Here is a 21169-nt window from a genome sequence, read left to right as displayed (position 1 = left end):
GTTGGAAGTTGGAAAGGAAGTTAAATGTAAGGTTGGTAGCCTACTCTTATCTCATACTTTAAAACAAAAAAAGAGTTTGTATAAGCAAAACAAATTCGTTTACCAAGCTTTAAGCACAGCCACGTCTTTGTAAGTTGTAACCTTGGCGGAGAAGCACAAGTTCTCTCTCTCTCTCTGCATTTTCAAGCCTGCCCCAACTATCCCTATCTGCAAAAGCACAATGTTATACAAACTTGTCATCTATGGATTTTTTGTATTTTCTTTCTTACTTCACAATGATCTAAATAGAGCATTTTAGTTACACGTAGCACCCATGCAGGTGGATAAATCATGACTAATCAAGCTAAGGAACAAAAAATCTAGTCAAGTAGAACAACATTCTAACAAATAGGGAACAATAAATAATAAGTTCTCATTCACAATTCATCCTTTATCCACCTTTCAAAACATAAATATTTTAAGATGAAAGAGTTCTCTTGCATTGTAAAAGTTAAGAAACTTCATGAAACTGTTTCTAGTATAAAATAATTTTAACTTGACATCTGGGTGTTGTTCAGAAGTATTGGATTATACAAACAGACAAAACTAGCTAACATCTTAGTTACGTGATTTTGGAAGGTTGTATGGCATTTGGTGGCGAAAATGAAATCCAAATTTCCAAAGTTCATCATTTATTTTCATGTTGTTTTCAATGGACAATGGGCCCATGTTTTTAAAATGTAGAAAAAAAATTAAAAATTCTTGAAAACGCTCCTTTCTCTAAGAATTATTCAACATTAATTTTGAAAATACCACATCAAATGCAATATCTGGTTCTTAATTTCATTTCTTGCTTTCAAAAGTCAAAAAGGAGATTTTTTTTTTTTCCACAAAAAATATCTATTAGAAGAGGTAAGACAAAGTTCTGATACCATATTAGAATTAATATTAAGATTAAGAATGAGAGAGAGAGGGAAAGAGAAAACAAAAGCACATAGAAATTATAGGATTTAACCTAACAACCTACATCTGAAACGAAAGCTCTTAACTTTAATGGCTTGAATTGTGTGTTAGAAAAAAATTTATTAAAGTTTATATAGTAGATTAAACCATAAATTAACCCTAAGGTTACTTTACTTACACTACAAGTAGAATTTGGATTATGTAGATCCTAGTATAAGATCTTGGATTAGGATAATGCATTGTTTTCAAAATCGGACCATTCAAAGAACTGAAAAAGAGAGAGAGGTTCAAGTTATTTAAGGTAGGACCAAAATTCGATCGGGACAAACTGTGATGATGTCATAATAAATTTAGTAATTAAGGAAAATACAAATAAAGGTATATTAAATTTGTAAATATTAGCAAAATTGACTAAACTTATCTAATAAAAATTGAAACAAACTTTCAAATAAATTTTCATGATATTATAACGTTAATAAAAAATAGTACAACATAAATAAGCCTGAAAAAATATGTTAAAATAATCTTTCAAGTAGAAATTATTTTGATTAAATAAAAACAAATATTTTTACTTATTTTAGTAAATTCCCATGCAAAGACATTGTACTTAAATCACAAGCAAATTTATTAAAGTAAACTAATTTATTAATATTTAATAAATTAAGAGAGAGGTGGTCAATATAATAAGTTGAAAAACTATAAATTATGTAAATCTAAAATCAATATAATAATACTTCACAGTTGTTCACAAAGAGCCTAAGTGGTGTGTTGTTTATAATGTCTACCTTGGCCTTGGTTCTTAAATGAGGCTTGAGATCTGAGGTTCTACTCCTAATAGCTCTCTATTACAATGATAGTCTCATGAAGGCTTGAGGGGCAAATTTAATGGAAAAAGGCTTAAACTTTCATGAAGTTCAAAACTTCTAACCATAAAAATGTCTCTTTGATATTCAAGACTCTAAATGAAACGTAAAGCTAGAAGCATTTGATTGCAAAAGAGAGTTTTAATAAATAAAAAAAATGGAAACTTTAGGCTTAAACATATTTTTTACATAAATCTTCAAGTTTCATCCATGGTGGAAAATGGTGTGTAAGCATAGAGGGCTTAACATAGCATAGACATAATATATAACATGCTAAACAATATGAACATAGATAAAACAAACAATAAATACACAAATGTCACATAAACAAGCATGGGGCTCCATGTCCAAAAGCATAGAAGATGGAAACTTCAAGTTCTTGAACATGGAGAAACCCCTTATTCTAAAAAGATAAAGATGAAGAAGATAAGATTAGAAAGACATTTATAGCTCCCTATTCTTTTAAAAGAGGCTTGACGTCTCAAGTTCTATTTTATTGAATCCCATATTTGGTTAAGGTTTGAGGCAAAAATAAATAAATAAATAAATAAAAAGTTTCAATTACAAGAAGGCAACAATGATAAATACAATACAAGATAACAACAATAACAGCGTTGCAACATGAATTTAAATCCATTTTATGTTCCTTGTGAAATAACATCAACACCATGGCAGCCCCGTGTGGGCACACAACCATTAAATGAGGCTTGAGTTCTGAGGTTCTATTTTATTGAATCTCATATTTGGTTAAGGTTTGAGTAAAAATAAATAAATAAAAAGTTGCAATTACAAGAAGGCAACAATGATAATATAATACAAGATAACAACAAAAGCGTAGCAATATGAAATTAGATCCATTTTATGTGCCTTGTGAAATAAACATCAACACCATAGCAGTCCAGCGTGGGCACACAACCAAGGCCATGGCATGCCCTTGGGACCCCTCGAAGGCCATGGCAACACTTGGGGGGCATGTTGCTACCAAGGCCAGATAACCTCTTCAGACATCTCCTACTCTTTTCCCCTTAAAGGGTGCTTAGGAATGAATCCTGCCTTGCACTAGGAAACATAGATTTGTTAAGGAAACATAATGGCCTTTTTTAGGGCAAATCTTCAAATCGTGTCGTGATTTTTTGCACACATGTTAAGAAAAATCCAACCTTGAAGTAGAAAAATTTTCAAGACCAAATTCAACATATGTGTGTATGTTCATACATAAGCCTCGTGTCCATTTTGCCAAAGCCATGGTAGCCCAACATTGGCACGTATCCCAAGCCATGCCTGTGTGCACACTACTTAGGCTAACAGTCAACATGGGCACGCAACCAAGGCCATGACATGCTCGCGTGAATGTTGCTTAGGCCATGGCAAGCCAGCGTGGGCATACAGCCAAGGCCATGGGTGGGTTGCCAAGGCTATGGCATGCCTTTGCAACCCCTCGAAGGCCATGGTAGCACCTGGGGGGCACGCTACTGCCAAGGCCAGATAACCTCTTCAGACACCTCCTAATCTTCCTCCCTTAAAGAGCACTTAGGAAGAAATCTTGCCTGGCACCAAGAAACATTGATTTATTGAGAAAACATAATGACCTTTTTTAGGGAAAATATTTGAATCTTGATCTAATTTTTTGCACACATGCTAAGTAAAATCCAACCTTTAAGTAGGAAAATTTTCAAGGCCAGATTCAACAATTTTTTTAATGATTTTTGGAAGTTGAAAGTTAGGAAAAATCATAAAAATTAGAAAAATTGTTGGAATGCCCATCCAATTGTTGGAAACCCCCTCTAAAATTATAGAATAAATTTAGGAACATAATTTGGAAAAAGGCACAAGCCAATTTGGCCGGGAGTGGGAATAGGCGATGTGGCATGCATGTGGGCATGCCCAAATAATCTCCTTTGGGCATACTCGCATGCCCATGGTAGCTAGCCCTATATGCACCCTGCCAAGTCCATGGCATGCCCAAATAACCTCCTTTAGTCATGCTGGTCTATCTAAATAACCTCTTTTGGGCATCCCAACATGCCCAAATAACCTCATTTAAGCATGCTGCATGCCCATGGTAGCCCCCCTTGGATCACCTTGTGAAATAAACATCAACGCCATAAATTTTGATATAGTGATATATCCAACATAAAAAGAAAAATTATACAAAAATCCCAAAAATAATAAAAAGTTCTAATAATTACAAACTAGTCTACAAAGAGCTGTGGAGGATTCACATGACCTTTTTGTGCCTGATAATCATAAAACATATTCATTGCTAAAATATCACGAAGTGTTAACCATTTAGTAGTAACTTGAAAGCATGTAATCCTATCTTGAGAATTAATTATGCTTTCTTCCATGTTGATCCTGTTTTCTTCCATTGTAAAGCAGGATCAACAAATTGTTGGACTTAAGCGAAATAATGAAGTTTAAAAGATGCATAGATAATATAATTTGTGTTTTGATGCTGAAAAAAGATGGTGTGTGCAATATACTCCACTGCTTTTTTAACAATCCAAAATGACGAAGATAAATAGCTCTATTTAATTATCTAGATTTTTTAGGTCCAATCATTTAGGTGGTATATAGCTCCTACTTATCAAAAAAAAAAGGGGTGGTATATAGTACCACAATTAGGATCTAAAAAGCCTGGACCATTAGGATATCATGCATGCCCAAGGTAGTACTCATGTATAATAAAAAGTAACAAAATACCAATCTATATAACAGTAGAGCATAAGTTTATCAACTCATATGCAGGGGCGGAGCTAGGATTTTTTGTTTGGGGGGGCCAAATTTTGTTACTAATATATTAGTCTCGAGTCAAAATAAACCATCACACTCAGACATAAACGCGCATACACAAATATAAACATTAATATTTTGATACTAGAGTAGGTCATAATTTATAAATATATTGTATATAAAATTAATAACTTTCACATTTGTATATTCGCAAGATATTTTTTAAGAAAATTTATCATGTTTTAAACTCCAATACTATACAACAACTTGAAAAATTCTATTGATTTTTAAGAGCATCATTGGACTAACTCAAACATTTGGGGGGGCCAACTTCTATTTTTGTAGCTAAATATTTAAAATTTTTAAGACTTATACATAATATAAAATAATTTTTAAAAATTTTGGGGGGGCCATGGCCCCCCCAAGCCTTGCTGTAGCTCCGCCCCTGCTCATATGGTCATATATGTACTGTTTATATATTACCATTTGGAATAATGAGTAAGACTTAGGTACAGTACTTAGGTACTATTCCTTAGGTTTCCCTTTTAAGATTCTACGATGTGGATTTTTTCTCATGAGATAGAAGTATATTATTTAGTTAAGTAGCTACATGGCTGAATCTTAAGAGGGAAACTTAAAGAACATCACCTAAAGTACTTTACCTAAGTTTTGTCTTGGAACAATATAACAACTACTCCCACCTAAAGCATTTCGAAGAACCAGTTAATCAAATGCAAACTCTCCCACCCAGAAAATACATAAACAAATTTTAGATCTGGATCACACACTCCTACCAAATTAGTAGAAAGGTTACCCTTTCTTTCCAATATCTAGGTTGGTCATCAACCTACATAGTTACTAGAATGAGTTCCATCAAATGCTCTAAGATAAATCTGAAGGTTAATAATAAAAAATTTAAATAAGTACCAATGAGAAAATTAAAATAAAATATTTAACTTTTTTTTTTCTAATTTTGTATGTACCTCAATCCATTTCCACTTGTCATAAAATATTATATTTGATACCAAGAGCAGATGATGGGATTCACAAATTCATATGTTTTTTTTTTTCATTTTTTTTAATACATTAATAATTAGGGGTGTGGGGATTTGAATTTTGAATATCGTTGCTGAAAGCACCAAGAAGTGCTAGTTAGGCTATAAAATTCTTAGCCAAATTCATAGGGTTTAATAACTGAAAAATGTGTTACGGAGTCGAACCTACTTGTTCAAACCATTTTATTTTGAGAATATTTTTTCTTATAGCCCCCATATTTAAGGGGAAATCTACAATAAAATTTTTTAAAAATTTTATAATATGGTACTTTTACTTATGCTAGTAACAGAGTTACACACGATAGCAGCTTTAATTTGTAATAATGGTTGGCAATTCAAGCTCATAAACAATAACTCCAAAGTTTTCGAATTTTTTTATATAAAATAAATAGTGTCTACATCAAATTCAATAATAGGTTTTGCCATAGACATATTATACAGAGTCCTACATGATAACAATTTTTTCAAATTGGCTAATAACTACCTATCAAAAATCAATTCGCTAATAGCTCATGTCAAATCCCTTTTGTTTATATTATACACCGATATCCCAAACACATTGAAAGTAGCATAGAAGGGTACTTTGGGGAGTGCAGCTAACCCACTATTCCGCTAAAACCAATCCAATTCAATCTAACTCAAGGGATTGGGTTGGGTTGGTTTTTAGAGGGTTGATGGGTTGGGTTGGGTTGCCAATTTTTTATCTTTTTATTTATTTATTTTTTTTTACAATAGATTGGGTTGAATTGCCAAAAAAAAAAAAAAATTTACAACGGTTTTGAGTCGAGTACAAGTCAAGAGATTCACAAATCCGCTTACTTGATCCAACCCACATATATTTAATACATATTTATAATTTTATAAATCTATTGTTATTTGTGTTGGTTTAATGCACTAATAAAATAGTTTATGTTGGTTTGATGCTATGCTCAAGTTTGATTAACAAACATTAATAAAATTATAAATCTACTATTCCTTATGTTGATAATCTTAAAAATCGGTTGTTCTAATATAATACTTAATTTTTTTTTTAAAAAAAGTAAACTATCTAATTCATGGGTCCAACTCCAACTTGATCCATGTGAATTGGGTTGGGTTTTTTTTTTTTTCAATCCAACCATGGTGGATTATGTTGGGTTTGGATTGTGAAAATCTCTCAAACCGACTCATATACACCCATGCATCTGTCTATGGATTGTTTGGATTAGGGGTTCTAATGTTCTATACGATAGTTTAAACCTTATCCCAACAAGAAGGGGAAGACCAAAAAACAAAAAAGAACAACTTTGTTGCTCTATGTCCTACTAAATAATACATCAGTTGAGTTGCAGGCCCAAACGTGGGGCTATGCCAATATTAATTATTGGATATAAAGGTTAGAAAAGGTGAGTTGGTAATGACCAGTGCAGTGACCACCATACGGTGCTACGGGGTGATCTCCAGTCAAATAGAAAGTGGTGCGACCCACCACACCCAGTGATGCTCAAGCAATGTCAGTAGGGGCTCTACCAACTTAAGCCTTTTTCTTTACTATAAATTTGCTTTACCACAAGCATTAAGTCTCTTAATAATAAGATTCCAACCTATAGCTTCTTTTTATTATCTCTAATAATCTAAATTATCTTAGAACCCTGCCTCTATAACTTTACACCTTTTTGTTTCTTCTTTCTTTGTGATCTAACAGATACTTTAACAAACAGAATGCATATTGGGAAGGCCTAAAATATAGGAAAAGAGTTTTAGACATTGGCCACTTGTCTTGTACTGAAACATGACCTTAAAAACATGGGGGAAAAAACATGTTTAAATTACTATCAATTTTGTTAAAAAATATTCATAAACTAACATGATAATGCATGTCCTTTATATAATTTTCCGTTAGAGATATATTAACTCAATAGTATAAGTTCAAGCTTAATCTTACTTTTTGTGTAAGCTAAGTCTCCTACTTATATTAGAAATCCGTTAATCATAGTTGGTGTATGGTTAGTATTTCTTCCGTGGACGTAAGCCGTCAGACTGAACTATGTAACTCTTTGTATTTTTGTATTACTTTATTTTATACTTCATCTTCTATATATATTTTAGGATAATATATAGTATTAGAGCTAATAGTCAACAATATAATAAATAAATATTTAAATATTCTTTTGTAAATTTTGACACAAAGTAATGAAATAATGAACTTTTTGACAAATAATTAGTTCTTTATATCTTTTGCTAAACTGAATCACTGTTGGTTGTTGCAGATAAAACACACCACTTTGTAAAGTGGAACCCCTGCGTGCTTCCAACATCGGAACATGGCCAATAGAATCATTGTAAAAACCATTAAATTATGAATTAATGAGGTGGTGCACCCTTAATTAAGCAAAGTGATGAAGTGGCCCCAATCCTAATCATCAATGAGCCCACGTAGCATGTTTTAACATCAAGGGGAGGACCCCACAAATTCATTGCTTATTGCTTAAGATCAGAACCGGCCAAAGTGGACAATTAAGTAAAAAAGTCCTAGACTATTCAGGCCATTGGATGATCATATAGGTTATTTTCTGTCGAATATTTGATCCTAAGTCTAGGATTTGACAGAAGGTCCCACAATGAATTAACCAATTAGACATCATCAATTTGTAAGGATGACGAAATAAGTTCACTGGATAACATGGCAGCTTGCCAACAACACTGGCTTGAGAAGGTTGAGCCTTCACAATATGTCATATGTGGTTGCAGCTTCCAGGCAGGAGTTTTCGTACTAATTCACATGATAGTTGAGTTATGTGAACAGTGACGTTTCAACGGATATGTTGTATCCATAATAATAGTGTTATTAATGTTTCGATAATACATATGATATTATCTACTGTCATCATCAGGTGTATTGATGTAAGTCGATAAATCCACACCAAAAAACTACTTTTTCTTTTTCCATTTAAAATAAATAAATAAATAAATAATATACATTGCTTCCATATAGTTCCAATCCACCTCTTCTAGAAGAAGAAGTGAAATCCCAAAATTTCTCTTTAATAGAAGGATTCTTATAGACAAAGCTCAAAAACAAATGAGAACTTCCAATACGCACTTTATAGGTCAGTCCTTTCTCTCATACTGTTACGTATAATATTTTTGGCTAAGTGGAGTGCAAAGGATATGCATTCTAGTTTTTGAACTCAATCATAGTTATCACCTCATATATTTATGCACTCATTGTGATTCGAACTCACAATCTTATCACCTCATATGCAGGGAAGAATAAATGTCATTAGACAAAATTATAACTTATAAGACTGTGTTTTTGCTTCCAAAAAGTATTGTTACTAATTACAAGATGGTGTTATTATTATTATTTTTTTTTAGAGATAATTACAACATACTGCTAACTCTACAGTTCAAATCATTTTCTTCTTAGACCCCCAAACACTTTGTATATAGGAAGATGTCAATTCAATTACAAAATCTTTGGTACAAGATAGTGTTATTAAGCTTAAGGAACGTTGGTCTATTATTATTTTTTATTTGGAGAGTTTTGTAAATGATAGATATCATATAATTTTGGATTCTCAATTACCAGTATAACTTGTTCTGTAAAGAAACAATATATTTATCACTAGTGAAGCTAAGAAATTCAATAAGTATTCTTTTCCATAATTAAGTGCTTTTATTTCACTATATCATTGCATAAATATCACAAACTTCACCTAACTATTAAGTTAATAAAACTAATCATGGTAACTTGTCATTATAAAACTTTATACCTCATTTTTCGTCCAATATAAATGAACTCTTACGTACCTTTTTAAAATAATTAATTGATTAGGGAATGATTAACAATTATGATTTGCAATTGCACCATTAGTAATTATATTCTATTTTTCTTTTTCTTTTTTTCCCATGCAACCAGCTTTGGCTTAAAAGCTAGTCTAGGTAGAGGCCAGAGCCAAGCTGAGCCAACCAAACTAAAGGCCTGGATCACGTGCTAAAACCTCAAACAGAACCAGATCTCCTCTCCTCCATCTCCATCCAACGGCACATCACATGTCCACGTGTCATAATCTTATCATAAAAATGAACGGTCCAATACCATCCCACCTGTCAAATTGGATTTAATATTTAATCCAACATTAATACCATAATTAAACTTAAAATATCCCCCCTATACCTACAAAGTCACAAATCCACTACAGCCCACCCTTAAAAAAATCCACCTATATTCAACATTCCCAGTTCAGCTTTCTCACTAAAACCCTAAACTAAACTATAATCTAAACACTCAGTCACACATATATATTCTATTCATGCAGTACAGTTTCTCTCTTTCTTTCTCTTTCTCTTTTGCTTTTTGGTGACATTTAGACCCAAACTTTTTAGTTTTGTGTATATATAGAATCAACCTCAAGAAGTTTGTATTTGTTTGATATATATATTCTGGGCTAACCACTACTAGCTAGTTGGGTGTGTGTGAAAGAGTTCATATATGGCTGACTCAGACAATGATTCTGGAGGGCAAAACAACACAAACTTGTCACCGAGAGAGCAAGACAGGTTTTTGCCAATAGCAAACGTGAGTAGGATCATGAAGAAAGCCTTACCAGCCAACGCAAAGATCTCAAAGGAAGCTAAAGAGACTGTACAAGAGTGTGTGTCTGAGTTCATTAGCTTCATCACTGGGGAGGCTTCTGATAAGTGTCAGAGAGAGAAGAGGAAGACAATCAACGGTGATGATCTCTTGTGGGCCATGACTACACTTGGGTTTGAAGAGTATGTTGAGCCTTTGAAGATTTATCTGCAGAAGTTTAGAGAAATGGAAGGAGAGAGAAGTACAGCTGCCATGGGAGGAAGACCTGGAGATAGTAGAGATGGTATTGGAGATGGTAGTACTACTGTTGTTGGGAATAGTGGGAATTCTGGGGGTGGGATATTGTATGGTGGGGTACAGTCAACTATGATGATGATGGGCCATAATCATCATCAGCAGCAGCATAACTATCATCAGAACAATTATCATCAGGGCCATATGTATGGATCTGGTAGTGCTAGTGGAGCCTCTTCTGGAAGGCCAAGGTAGGTTTTTGTTAATGGCCTCTTGGATGAAGAGGGGAAAGAGAGGAAGTAGAGGGGAGTAGAATAGAATTGGTTAAAAATAAGTTAATTTTGTGTTAAATCTACTCCTCCTTCCTCTCCTTAAACCAAACAAACCATAAGTGTTTGAAGAATATGATTTTGTTGTTTTTTTGGTTTGTATAATGGAATGGTGTTGTTGATTCTATTTGCTTTATAGTGTGGATTGTGGATGATTATGATGGTATGCTTGTTTTCTTTTCTTTTTTTTCTATATAATTTGTTTTGTTTTCTCACTGTGCCTTTAATTAGGAGATTGCTTGTGTGAAGCTAATGCAGGAGTTTTTGGGGGAAGAATTAAGAAAGATAAAATGCCTAACCACATTAACACTAGGATATTGTCACTCTTGTTAGATCTTCCCATTGAGCATTGTAAATTGCAATGACTCCATATCATATCAATCATATTTGTGGTAAATTTTAATAGTTTTCTTTGCTATATATAATTCCTAGCAAAGTGATTTTCTTTTTTAGATAAGCAAGTGATGGTTTAGTTCACAATTCATATATATATGTATGTGCATATATATATAGGTTTTGTTTATTATTTTCAAACTTCATAATTCAAATTTAAGGTAGAATATATATATATATATAGTATAACACCTTTTGGCTTGAGAATACAGATATGCAGTTCAGCAAAATCTATCATAACAAAGCCTATTTATGGGGTCGGTGATCAGTACACAAGAAATGGATAGAAGGACAGGTTAGAGTTAGTTGTTTGAGTGAGTAATGTAGATCCTATTTTGCTACTATACTTGTCGACTGCTTTGTTTATATATCTAGCGATTACCCCTCGTAGGAAAAGAGATCGACGAAGCATCTTTATTTCCATTTGAATTTGGCTAGTTCCAACTTAATAGTTTTCACTACTTTTTCTCTATGAATAATTGTCTCCATATATGTAGTTACCAAAAAAATAATTGTCTCTATATATTTGTATCAGTTTAATCCTAATTACCCTATACTTGGATAAGGTAGATGGGGGGGGGGGGGGGGGGGGGGAGAGGAGTCCTCCTCCTTTACCTCTCCTCTATTTATTTTTCTTTAGAAAAAGATTGCCTCCATTTGAAATATATCACTTTCATGATATAGCTTTGTTATTAAAACTCTAATAATAATAATACTATAAACACAATAAATATTTACAACTTTTTTTACAAGTTATTGAGATGAGAAATTGTGTTCAATGCAGTATCACTTCCATTGGACTATTAACATAAATTTTATTGTACATTAATCACAATTTATCAAATTAATAATTATGAAAAATATTGTAAAATTTATTGTGTCATTAGACTTATTGAAAATCTAAAAGTGCAACTAGTGTTATATCATTCAAAAATTTAATGAATTCATATCATGTATACCGTTGAAAATCTTAACTTTGAAATGTATCCTCTTTATTTCAAGTATGAAGATGATCTCTTTGTTTTAGACCTATAAATTAGGAGAATTGCAATCATTTCTGCCTTTTCATTTCAAAATAAAATGCCCAATTGTCAACTTTTTGAGTGGTTGACAAAATGTACGAAACAGGTTTGTCCATAACCCCTGGTCAGAGTTCAATGTATAATTGATAAAAATGATTAGCATATAAAAGAACATTGCTGTCAATGCTCCAATTGGCTTTGTTGTTTAGTATTGGGAGGTCGGGCCTTTTGCAGAGAATCAAGGGGCGGTGTGGTACTTTTGAATATTAAGGTCCAGAGTTACAAACTTTCTTCTTCATTTTTTCCTCTTTTTTTTTTTTTTTTTTTTTTTTGAGAAGAGAGTTACAAACTTTCAACATATATATGATATCTATCATAAAACTGTGGCAAATACATAGTCGTTACTCCTTATAGCAACCCAAAGGTTCAAAAAATCTTTTGGCTCAAACTCTATCATAATGGATGAGGAATTTGAATTAAAAAGAAGAACAGCATTCATTAGTGCTCTAAAAGTCCATAATAGCTAGCTAGCTTAATCCTTAGCCTCCCCCTACCCACTGGTTTTGTTAAATATTTTTAATAGCTACTAAAAAAGAAACAGTGTTAGTTACACACGGTGTCTTTAATGGCTATCTTGCTAGCTACTCATCCTGCGAGGCCAAGCCTGCAATCAAGAGTTAAGGTTTGGTGCTAGGCTATCAAAATAAAACGCCCACATTTGCAGTTGCTCTTACCACTAACTGATCTTTTCCCCATCATGTGTGTGTGTGAGAATATGTTGCTAATGAAGCTCTAGATAAAACCACGCATCCACTCCAAGTAAGAGCAAATATAGATTTAGTTTGTGAGTTCAAGACTAATCAGGTGCAAAGTAATAATTATCACACACTTGTTATTACACACTTTGTATATACTCCAATTAAAATTTTTTTTTGAAAACACAATTTCAAAGAAAATGGATATAAAATGTGCAATTACAAGTGTTTAACAAGATTTTCCCTCGGGCGTGTGCAATTATCGGTAACAAAAAGTAACTGAAAATACTAAGGATAAATGGTTGTATATCATTGGATGCTTTTCAAATGACACTCTTAACTCCTTTCTACATGGCAAGAGTGCTGCAGCTAGCAGGAGGCAGATACAGTTTGCACTGTCCTTGAGGGAAAAGGGAGGTGATAATGATGTGTTGACAGCTTTTAGCTTTAGCCTTTAGGTGTTTCATGGCCTGGCCTTGTCTACATCAAAAGTCGGTGGTTTTAATCGTATGCCATAGGTAATTGATAAAGTTTCTCAAGTAGGAGATTTTTCAAACTACAATTCAAAGCGACCAAAAAAAAAAAAAAAAAAATCAGGACTTATTTTTCACCATTGTTGAGATAATAAAGTATAATTGGTGTACATCACAGGAATGAAATGCCATGAAAACAATATTATACCAATCACAACTTAATTACTGCTTTAACAAATAAAGAAAATAATTGTGGGTTTCAATTAGTTCAACTGGTAAAGTCTCTAATGGTTGTATAAGAGATCTGGAGTTCAATCCCTGCCTACACCAAAAACTGATTGGTATCTTGGTCTGATAATAAACTGATGATAAAGAGCTATCATCAGTAACGAATGTCATAAGTTAAAACTCACTCAAAAAAAAATAAAGAAAATAGTTGTGAGATATAGCAATGTTATTTTTCAAATTCATTAGCTTGTCAAAAGCTGTAATAGCATTTTCATTTTTACAAAAATATCTCATTCAAAATACGCTACTGATGCATTTTAATAAGCCAAGTGAGATCGTTGACAACTTGACATAGATGTGTAAGTAAACAACTTTTTGGGTCTCATTAATGGTTGAGAACGACCAGTGACTACAGAGAATATAGAGTTAGAATCATTCATGTGGTTAAGCTTGAGTCCATCCGCCTAGTGATGCATAACTTGCCACGGTATTCTTATCAGAAACCAGCCTACTAGATTCAGTTGATAAAATAAATTTACTTCAATGTATACCAAAGATATTTTACATATAGGTATAGCCAACTCCAAAAGGAAAAATATTGCCCAATGTATTCAATGCTCTAGCTGCTACTTGAACCCAATATTGAATTGGGCTCCAGCTTTCATTTCTTTTATTCAAAGGGAATGGCTTGTGTCCAGTGGCAGTTGCCACTTGACACATGTCCGAAATCCAACGTGGTAATTGCCATTGGACACAAGCCGCACATTTATTCAAATAGCATATCGAGATTTGGTTTATAGTTGCAAGCAACTAAATGGTTATTCTTAGTGTACATTTAGATACCGTTTATTTTGTTAAAAACTGAAAATAATAAAAAAATAATTTCTAATTACTGTTTATTATTGTTCACTACTGTTCAGTATTGTTCATTGGCCTAAATACACTGTTCATGTCTCATGAACAGTGCATTAAGTGCTACTAAAAAAAAAAAAAAAAGGCAAAACGTGGACATGAGAGACGCTATCCAAACAAAGCTTTAGTAGGATTGCAATGAAATGTATATAACAAAGGCCCTCAACAATGACAGTTTCTCCTTCGGCATTTTTTTTTTGTTAGAGAGAGAGTTTCAACTTATAGCGTCCGCTCCTGATGATAGCTCTTTATCATATCATCAGACCAAGACACCAATCAGTTTTTGGTATAGGCAGGGATTGAACCTCAAATCTCTTATACAACCATCAGAAACTTTACCAGTTGAACTAACTGGAATCCACTTTTTCGATATTTGTTAATTCTACTGTCCATGAATGGAATAAGAAATCAACTTTGAAACAACTACAAAATCCAATGCAACTTTATTATCATCACTTCTATATTGTATAACAACCAAAATTCAGCTTGAAGCTATCATCCTTTCACATCTTTGAAAGAAAGATGATAAGCAACAAATTATTTATTTTAATGTTTGGCTTCCCCTCATGTAGAGCAGCATCATTCACATAATGAATAAATAATACATGTAGACTTCTAGAAATAGAATTATAGAATTAAATCCCTGTAAGAGAAAAATTCCAGGGGCTGACAAACATCTTAGTCCCTATTGAGGCCTGATCTACTCAAGTACAAATAGGCCCTTTTTTTATCAGAAGAACTTGATGTTCTTGGCATGGGAGTTGCAGTTGGCACTGGAGAAAGCCCAGGATACACCCCATCAATCTTCGCCAGGCATATTTCAATAAGATACTTTGTGAGTTCATGGTTTTGGACAAATGGTTGCGCTACGTACTCCGTGATTGGCATCCACTGCAGGCAAAACGTGTGAGTAGTGTTTGTCAGTTAGAGCAGATGCTGCTAGGTTTTGAATTTAACTCTTTTCTATGTTAAATTTACACAACACTAAAATCGAAAATATTTGATATATTAGACTAGTTTCAGGCTTCAGGTACGTTATCTTTGATGTGTAGTACAGAAAATCTTTATCAAAGGGGAATAGAATATAGAGTTAAGAGGTGGGCATGTTAGTTGATGCCGTGATAACATGGTATTATACTACGATTAGCGGGGGGGAAGCAAGCATTTCTTTTCTTTGAGAATGGATGCTTCCATACACATTTTGAGTGAAAAATATTTTTTTCTTGTCTTCTACTTTGATTAAAAATTACCTGAGCTGCCGCTATCTCTGAATCCTGTTTCTGGATATCAAAAGAAAGAGGTTGCAGCATGCACACAAAAAATAAATCCGACTTCTGAAAGAATGCCTGGTGGCTTTGTCTGTAAATCATGTCAACGAGTGATTAATTAATGAAAAAAAATATGAAGCAAAAAAAAAAAAAAAAAAAAAAAAAAAAACAATAAGACAGAGATGAAGAACAAGATTAATATCCTTGTCTTGAACACAGGAACTTTGGGAACCTCATGGATGTTTACTAATTAGTACTTTGTAGCAAGTATGAAGGGCAAAGAGAGCACATAGTTTCCTTTAAGATGGAGGAGCATTAGTGTAGTGTTCTGTTATCCAAACCTATACAGACATGACGCACATGACTACCATAAAGACCGTGGCCTGGCTATGAGGAGATAGAGGCAGAAGTTTGGCCAAGTTCGGGGATTCTAGCAAGGACAACTTACCACCTAGACACATAGAATATATTACTGTAAAATGAACAAACACAAAATTATCTGATTTTAAGCAAATTCCATACCTAAATGCTAGTACTTCCACAAATTTTGAGTCCACCTGAAGCAGCAGAAATCCCAGAAACATTAGAAATAAAATTATACCAATAAACTAGTATTCACAAGGCTTAAGCATCTGATATTTGTAATAACTAGGAATGAATTGAATATCAAATTCATGCAATTCTCACTTACTCCTGTCTCTTCTTTAACTTCTCTTACTGCAGCATCAAAGATATCTTCCCCCTTGGAGATGATAAAGTTCAATAAGCAGAGAATATACACAATACATGGTTCTACAATTTACAAATAACAAGAGGAGCTCAGCTTTATGCACTTACCTCTTCAATAACTCCCGTAGGGAACTTCCAGACACCTGTTCCCCGGAAAACTCCACTGTTTTCTTGGACCACTAACACCTAAAAAAAAAAAAAATTTGAAAACAAGAACTATACATGACTCCAGAGTCATAGAATGTAATTCTCTCAATTTGAGTACGCAATATAATGAACGCGGGTCTGTTGCATTACTTCAGAAGCAAGAAGCATAAGTGCTTGCTAAAATGTGAAAACTACTGTCAAGAAATAATAGATTCATGGAGGAGAGAGAGAGAGAGTAGCAATTAAATTTGTCAAATGAAAAAGTTCAGTAATAAATGATTGGATTTAGAATAGATGACACACACACACACACAAAAAAAGAAGAAGGATAAATCTGAATGGTTAGAATAACTGCGACGGTCCCTTCATTCCTGCCATAGGTATAACAAAGTAAAAGAAAAACATCCTGAACAGTTGGATGAATGAGTATATGCTATGTAAAATAACTAAAATCATAGCAAAGGATCTCCTGAGTCCTGACAGTTAGAGTGACACAAGCCTATATCATAAAGTTCAATTTGACAAGATCTAGAACACACTCTAGGAAGGACAGGTGTGAACCAAAAATTTTGATAGAAGAAGCAGCAGTATGAATTTGAAGTATGTTTGCAACTTTGCATAGACGTTTTAAATGCACATTGTCTCCCAATACCAAAGCATAGTTAAAGGGCATAGCAGGCTTCACTTTCCTATGGAAGTTTTCCTGAACATTTTTTTTTTCAGGGTAGGGGATGGGGTGGCTATCATAGAATGCTGCAAGCATTGGAGAGATCAAGCATAAAGATGGCTATTAATTAGATTATGAGGAGTATATCTAATTAATTATGAGGAGTATATCAAACAGCAAGGCAAAACCAGTTATAAAGAGAGGATGGCATTCTAATGATACATTGCAGGGAAATACCTCTCTTTTCTCATTCATGACAAATGCACCAATACCCACTCGGTGTGTGGCATTTGCAGGAAGAGTATGTTCAACTTCAGGAATCCAATATACAAGCATCAAGTAATTTGGCTCTGCATGGTGGTACCAAAAGCCTTGCTGCACAAGCATATAACAGAGGATAAGGTCAATGGGCAATATATAACCAGCCAGACTTCAATTTTTTTCTTAAACATGAGCTTCCTGAGGAGTCAATAAAACAAAATTGAACCCAAAAAAAAAAAAAAAAATCACCTGAACAGTAGCTTCAACAAGATTGACTAATTCAATAGGTAACTTGATCCAAACTCCCCTCTTACCCTGCAGGCGTTTATTTAAAATCAAATAAAATAAGCAGAACTTTGTACCTTTTTTTTTTGAGACATAGAACTTTGTACATTAACCAATGTAAACAAGTAAGCAAAAAATAAATGAGCGTGTATAAGGGTGTGATCCCAAGTCAAATAGAATACTCGAATTCTCCTTAGAGAGAGAATAAGTAGAAGAACAAGAAGAAGCATGTACAGGTTCCAGTTTACCAAACATGCTCAAATTGACAAATACATTCAAGTCAAGCTTCCTTGCAATTAGCTCAAGTAGGAAATGCACACTCATGGATACTAGAAAGCACCAATTGAGCACCAAAAATAAAAAAATAAACCCACCAATTAATGACAAAACACAATCAGCCAGAATCATATATACAAACACCTTATACCCATGATTACTATTCCCATCTTGTAATAACTATACTACATCACACCAAGATCGGTTCAAAACCCATAATGATCAATTACAGAACAACACAAGTTACACAACCATGAAGCCTGATCTTTCAACTATGAAAACAAAACAAATATTTAGTTAGAAGTTGATAAGAACAATGATTGAATACCTGTTGCCTCCAATGAGAAATGGAAGCTCTTAGTGAGGAACCATACACAGCAGCGTCCATAGGCTCAACCAGCTCCACAATGACACCTTCATGTTCATCATTAACCGACCTTAATATCTCAACTCCCCGTTGCCCTTCTTCATTGCCAACAACAACTCGCTCAACGGCTTGTGATGAAGCTATCCCAGATGCTGACATGGCTGCTCTCACGCTCAAACAACCTGCTCCTCTAACCTTAATATCTACAACACCCACAAAAACAAACTTCACAAATATCCCGCAAAAATTAACAACCTTATTAGTACAACACAAAACACAAAAATTTCCCAAAATCCCACATAACAAAATTAACATTTAACAACATTAGTAGCAGCACTAGCCTTAATATTAATGGTTAATAATACCCACAACACAGAAAACAAAACTTTATCACAACCCCACCCAAAAAAAAAAAAAAAAAAATCTTAAAAATTTTATAGTAATATGTACCTTTTGAAGGTAAAAAAGAAAAGGGGTTTGCAAAATAAGAGCGATTTGGGGTTGTAGACAGTAAGAGAAGGTATCCGCAATGCTTGGAAAACCATCTGATTCTGATCATTTTTATACCCTTCAAAATGGGAGTCGAATAAGAAGGTGAAATTATCATTGCATTTTCCTTTTAACGGTGACAGATACACACCGTGGGTTCAGGGGCTGTGAATGACTGACTGTGACTTTGATTCTTCGCTAAGAGCCTAAGACCGTTTGATTTGAACAACGTAATTCATAATTTCGTTTCAACACACAGTCGCACCTATTAGATTCAGGGGGGAATCTGGCCGTTTAGTTGGAGATTTTTAGTATATTGTCTAAAATAACGAGAAAATTGTGGTTTAAAATGACTCTGAAAACACGTTTTTATGAGAAAAGAAAAAAAAAAAAGTGTTTAGTACCGTATTTCAAATAAAATATTTCAGTGTGGAAAAAAATAATGGTGTGTTTAATATGTGTATTTAAAAAAAAAAAAAAAGAGTTGACAAGTGGGTCCATGATTGGAATTGAAAAATGAAGCTTTATATGTCATTTAATCAAGTGGATCTTATAGTTTTCAAATTATACAAAAGTGTCATTAAGTAATCTTATTTGAAAATTGAAAATTAATAAGAAGAGTTTTCTAAATTCAGCGTTTTCTAAATACAGCGTTTAAGCATCCTAAAATGAGCAACTTAACTCAAACATTCTTTAAAAAAAAACCCTTATTAAACGCATTGTTTTTTTTTTCTTTTTTTAAACAATAATTTTTAGTATTTAAATATTGAAAACTATTGTAATCATACCCCAAACAGGCTCGTTGACCTTTTAATTTCAATAATTTGTAAAAGAAATAAATTAAACCTTTGACCATATAGTTGAAAAAATGAAAGATACAATTTGAAGCAAAGAGAATGATGGTGATTTTTTATATTATTATCGAAACAAAAGTATAAATTAAACAAGAAAAAGAAACAGGGTAAATTATTATAAAATAAAAAGTTGCAAAAAAATATATAATTTAGAGTAAGTCATGCTTTCTCAGTCTCAGGTTGTTACTTGTCGAAGACTCTAGCCAATGTTACCGCGTGAGAAACATGCATGGATCTGGTCTCTTCAGCGTGAGAAACCGGTTCAATTCGACCCAGTCTGATGCTTGAGTTGGGAATAAATAGTAACACATTGAAGCGCACAACTTTTGTCATTATTTTACAAATTGTGAATAGTAGAATTATAGATATATGCAAAGGCAAAACTCTTGTATGTATCGGACGCATGAGATATCGTCTCTTTACATAAACTTACAATTCTTTACTTGAACAAACTATAGTAAAAGACATGGATTTTGTTATAAGATTAGCATTATTCTTGAGCTGGTGGGTTGAGTCACCAAGTTTATTTTTGATTTATTGAATTTGAAAAAATTTACAGTATAATTTAGAAATATTGTGTAAATTGTAATAATTTTATTTAAAAATAGTTATATGATTAGTGAAAGTCTAATTTTAAAACATAAGACATACAAGCACATCTCACTAACCCAATTCAACTGATATCGTGGGTTTCAGTTAACTCAATTGGTAAAGTCTCTGATGGTTGAATAAGAGATCTAGGTTTCAATTCCCGCCTACACCAGAAATCAATTGGTATCTTGGTCTGATAATAAAGAGCATCATTAAAAGTGAACATTATAGATAAAAATTCTCTAAAAAAAATTCAAACTGGTATTAAAAAAAAAAAAAAAAAAGACAGATTCTTTCTCACAGTCTCTATCTAAGTAAGTCTTCGCCATTACTTCACATTTTGTGTTCTTTTCCTCTATGAAAAAACTAACCCAATTCAACCCATGTCTAACCCTACAATTGGGTTGGTTTCTATTTTCTACACAAGTAATGGGTTGGGAATTTCCCAACCTAACCCAATTCAACCCATGTTAACCCTACAATTGGGTTGGTTTCTACTTTCTACACAAGTAATGGGTTGGGAATTTCCCAACCCAATAAGTTCAGGTTGGATTGAAAGACCCCCGCCTCTAATTTGTGTTTTCAAAAGCATAAAAAGCTTGTTTTAAGATTCAAATTTTAAAAAAATTCTTTTCAAATAAAAATTTTTTTTTTGTATGATATAAATTAAAAAAAAATGTTTAAAAAAAAAAAAAAAAAAAAAAAAAAAAAAAAAAAAAC

At 33.1% G+C, this 21169-nt stretch overlaps 2 protein-coding genes across 4 annotated transcripts; one reads left to right on the top strand and one right to left on the bottom strand.

The window, feature by feature from the left end:
- The first annotated feature begins 9755 nt into the window (after positions 1-9755).
- LOC126726888 (nuclear transcription factor Y subunit B-3) lies at positions 9756-10868 on the top strand. Its single transcript, XM_050432299.1, has one exon. The coding sequence runs from the start codon at positions 10068-10070 to the stop codon at positions 10656-10658; it is 591 nt and encodes a 196-aa protein (XP_050288256.1). The 5' UTR covers positions 9756-10067; the 3' UTR covers positions 10659-10868.
- Positions 10869-14928: 4060 nt separating this feature from the next.
- LOC126726887 (nudix hydrolase 2) lies at positions 14929-19319 on the bottom strand. Of its 3 annotated transcripts, XM_050432297.1 has the most exons (10): positions 19156-19319; positions 18966-19083; positions 18477-18718; positions 17837-17902; positions 17564-17701; positions 16621-16698; positions 16475-16525; positions 16306-16340; positions 15766-15874; positions 14929-15406 (listed from the first exon to the last, which is right to left on the bottom strand). In XM_050432297.1, exons 2-10 carry the CDS (start codon positions 19072-19074, stop codon positions 15194-15196), a joined length of 1041 nt encoding a protein of 346 aa, XP_050288254.1. In that variant the 5' UTR covers positions 19075-19083; positions 19156-19319; the 3' UTR covers positions 14929-15193. The 3 variants fall into 3 exon arrangements, with proteins under 3 accessions (XP_050288254.1, XP_050288255.1, XP_050288253.1); XM_050432298.1 differs by having other exon boundaries at positions 18477-18740; positions 18966-19319; XM_050432296.1 differs by having other exon boundaries at positions 18966-19319.
- Between the last annotated feature and the right edge of the window lie 1850 nt (positions 19320-21169).

The sequence above is a fragment of the Quercus robur genome, chromosome 5 (genome assembly GCF_932294415.1).
Source record: "Quercus robur chromosome 5, dhQueRobu3.1, whole genome shotgun sequence".
Lineage (NCBI taxonomy): Eukaryota > Viridiplantae > Streptophyta > Magnoliopsida > Fagales > Fagaceae > Quercus > Quercus robur.
The sequence above is the reverse complement of the archived record's forward strand: the minus strand, read 5'-3'. Positions and strand labels throughout refer to the sequence as shown.

Bases quoted from the DNA above. Each gene is read 5' to 3' on its own strand.
- LOC126726888 (XM_050432299.1), top strand. From the start codon at position 10,068: ATGGCTGACTCAGACAATGATTCTGGAGGGCAAAACAACACAAACTTG.
- LOC126726887 (XM_050432296.1), bottom strand. From the start codon at position 19,122: ATGATAATTTCACCTTCTTATTCGACTCCCATTTTGAAGGGTATAAAA. The intron at 16,526-16,620 runs GTAAGTGCATAA...ATCATCTCCAAG, and splicing joins CTACGGGAGTTATTGAAGAG to GGGGAAGATATCTTTGATGC. The intron at 16,341-16,474 runs GTAAGTGAGAAT...CTGCTGCTTCAG, and splicing joins AAGTTAAAGAAGAGACAGGA to GTGGACTCAAAATTTGTGGA.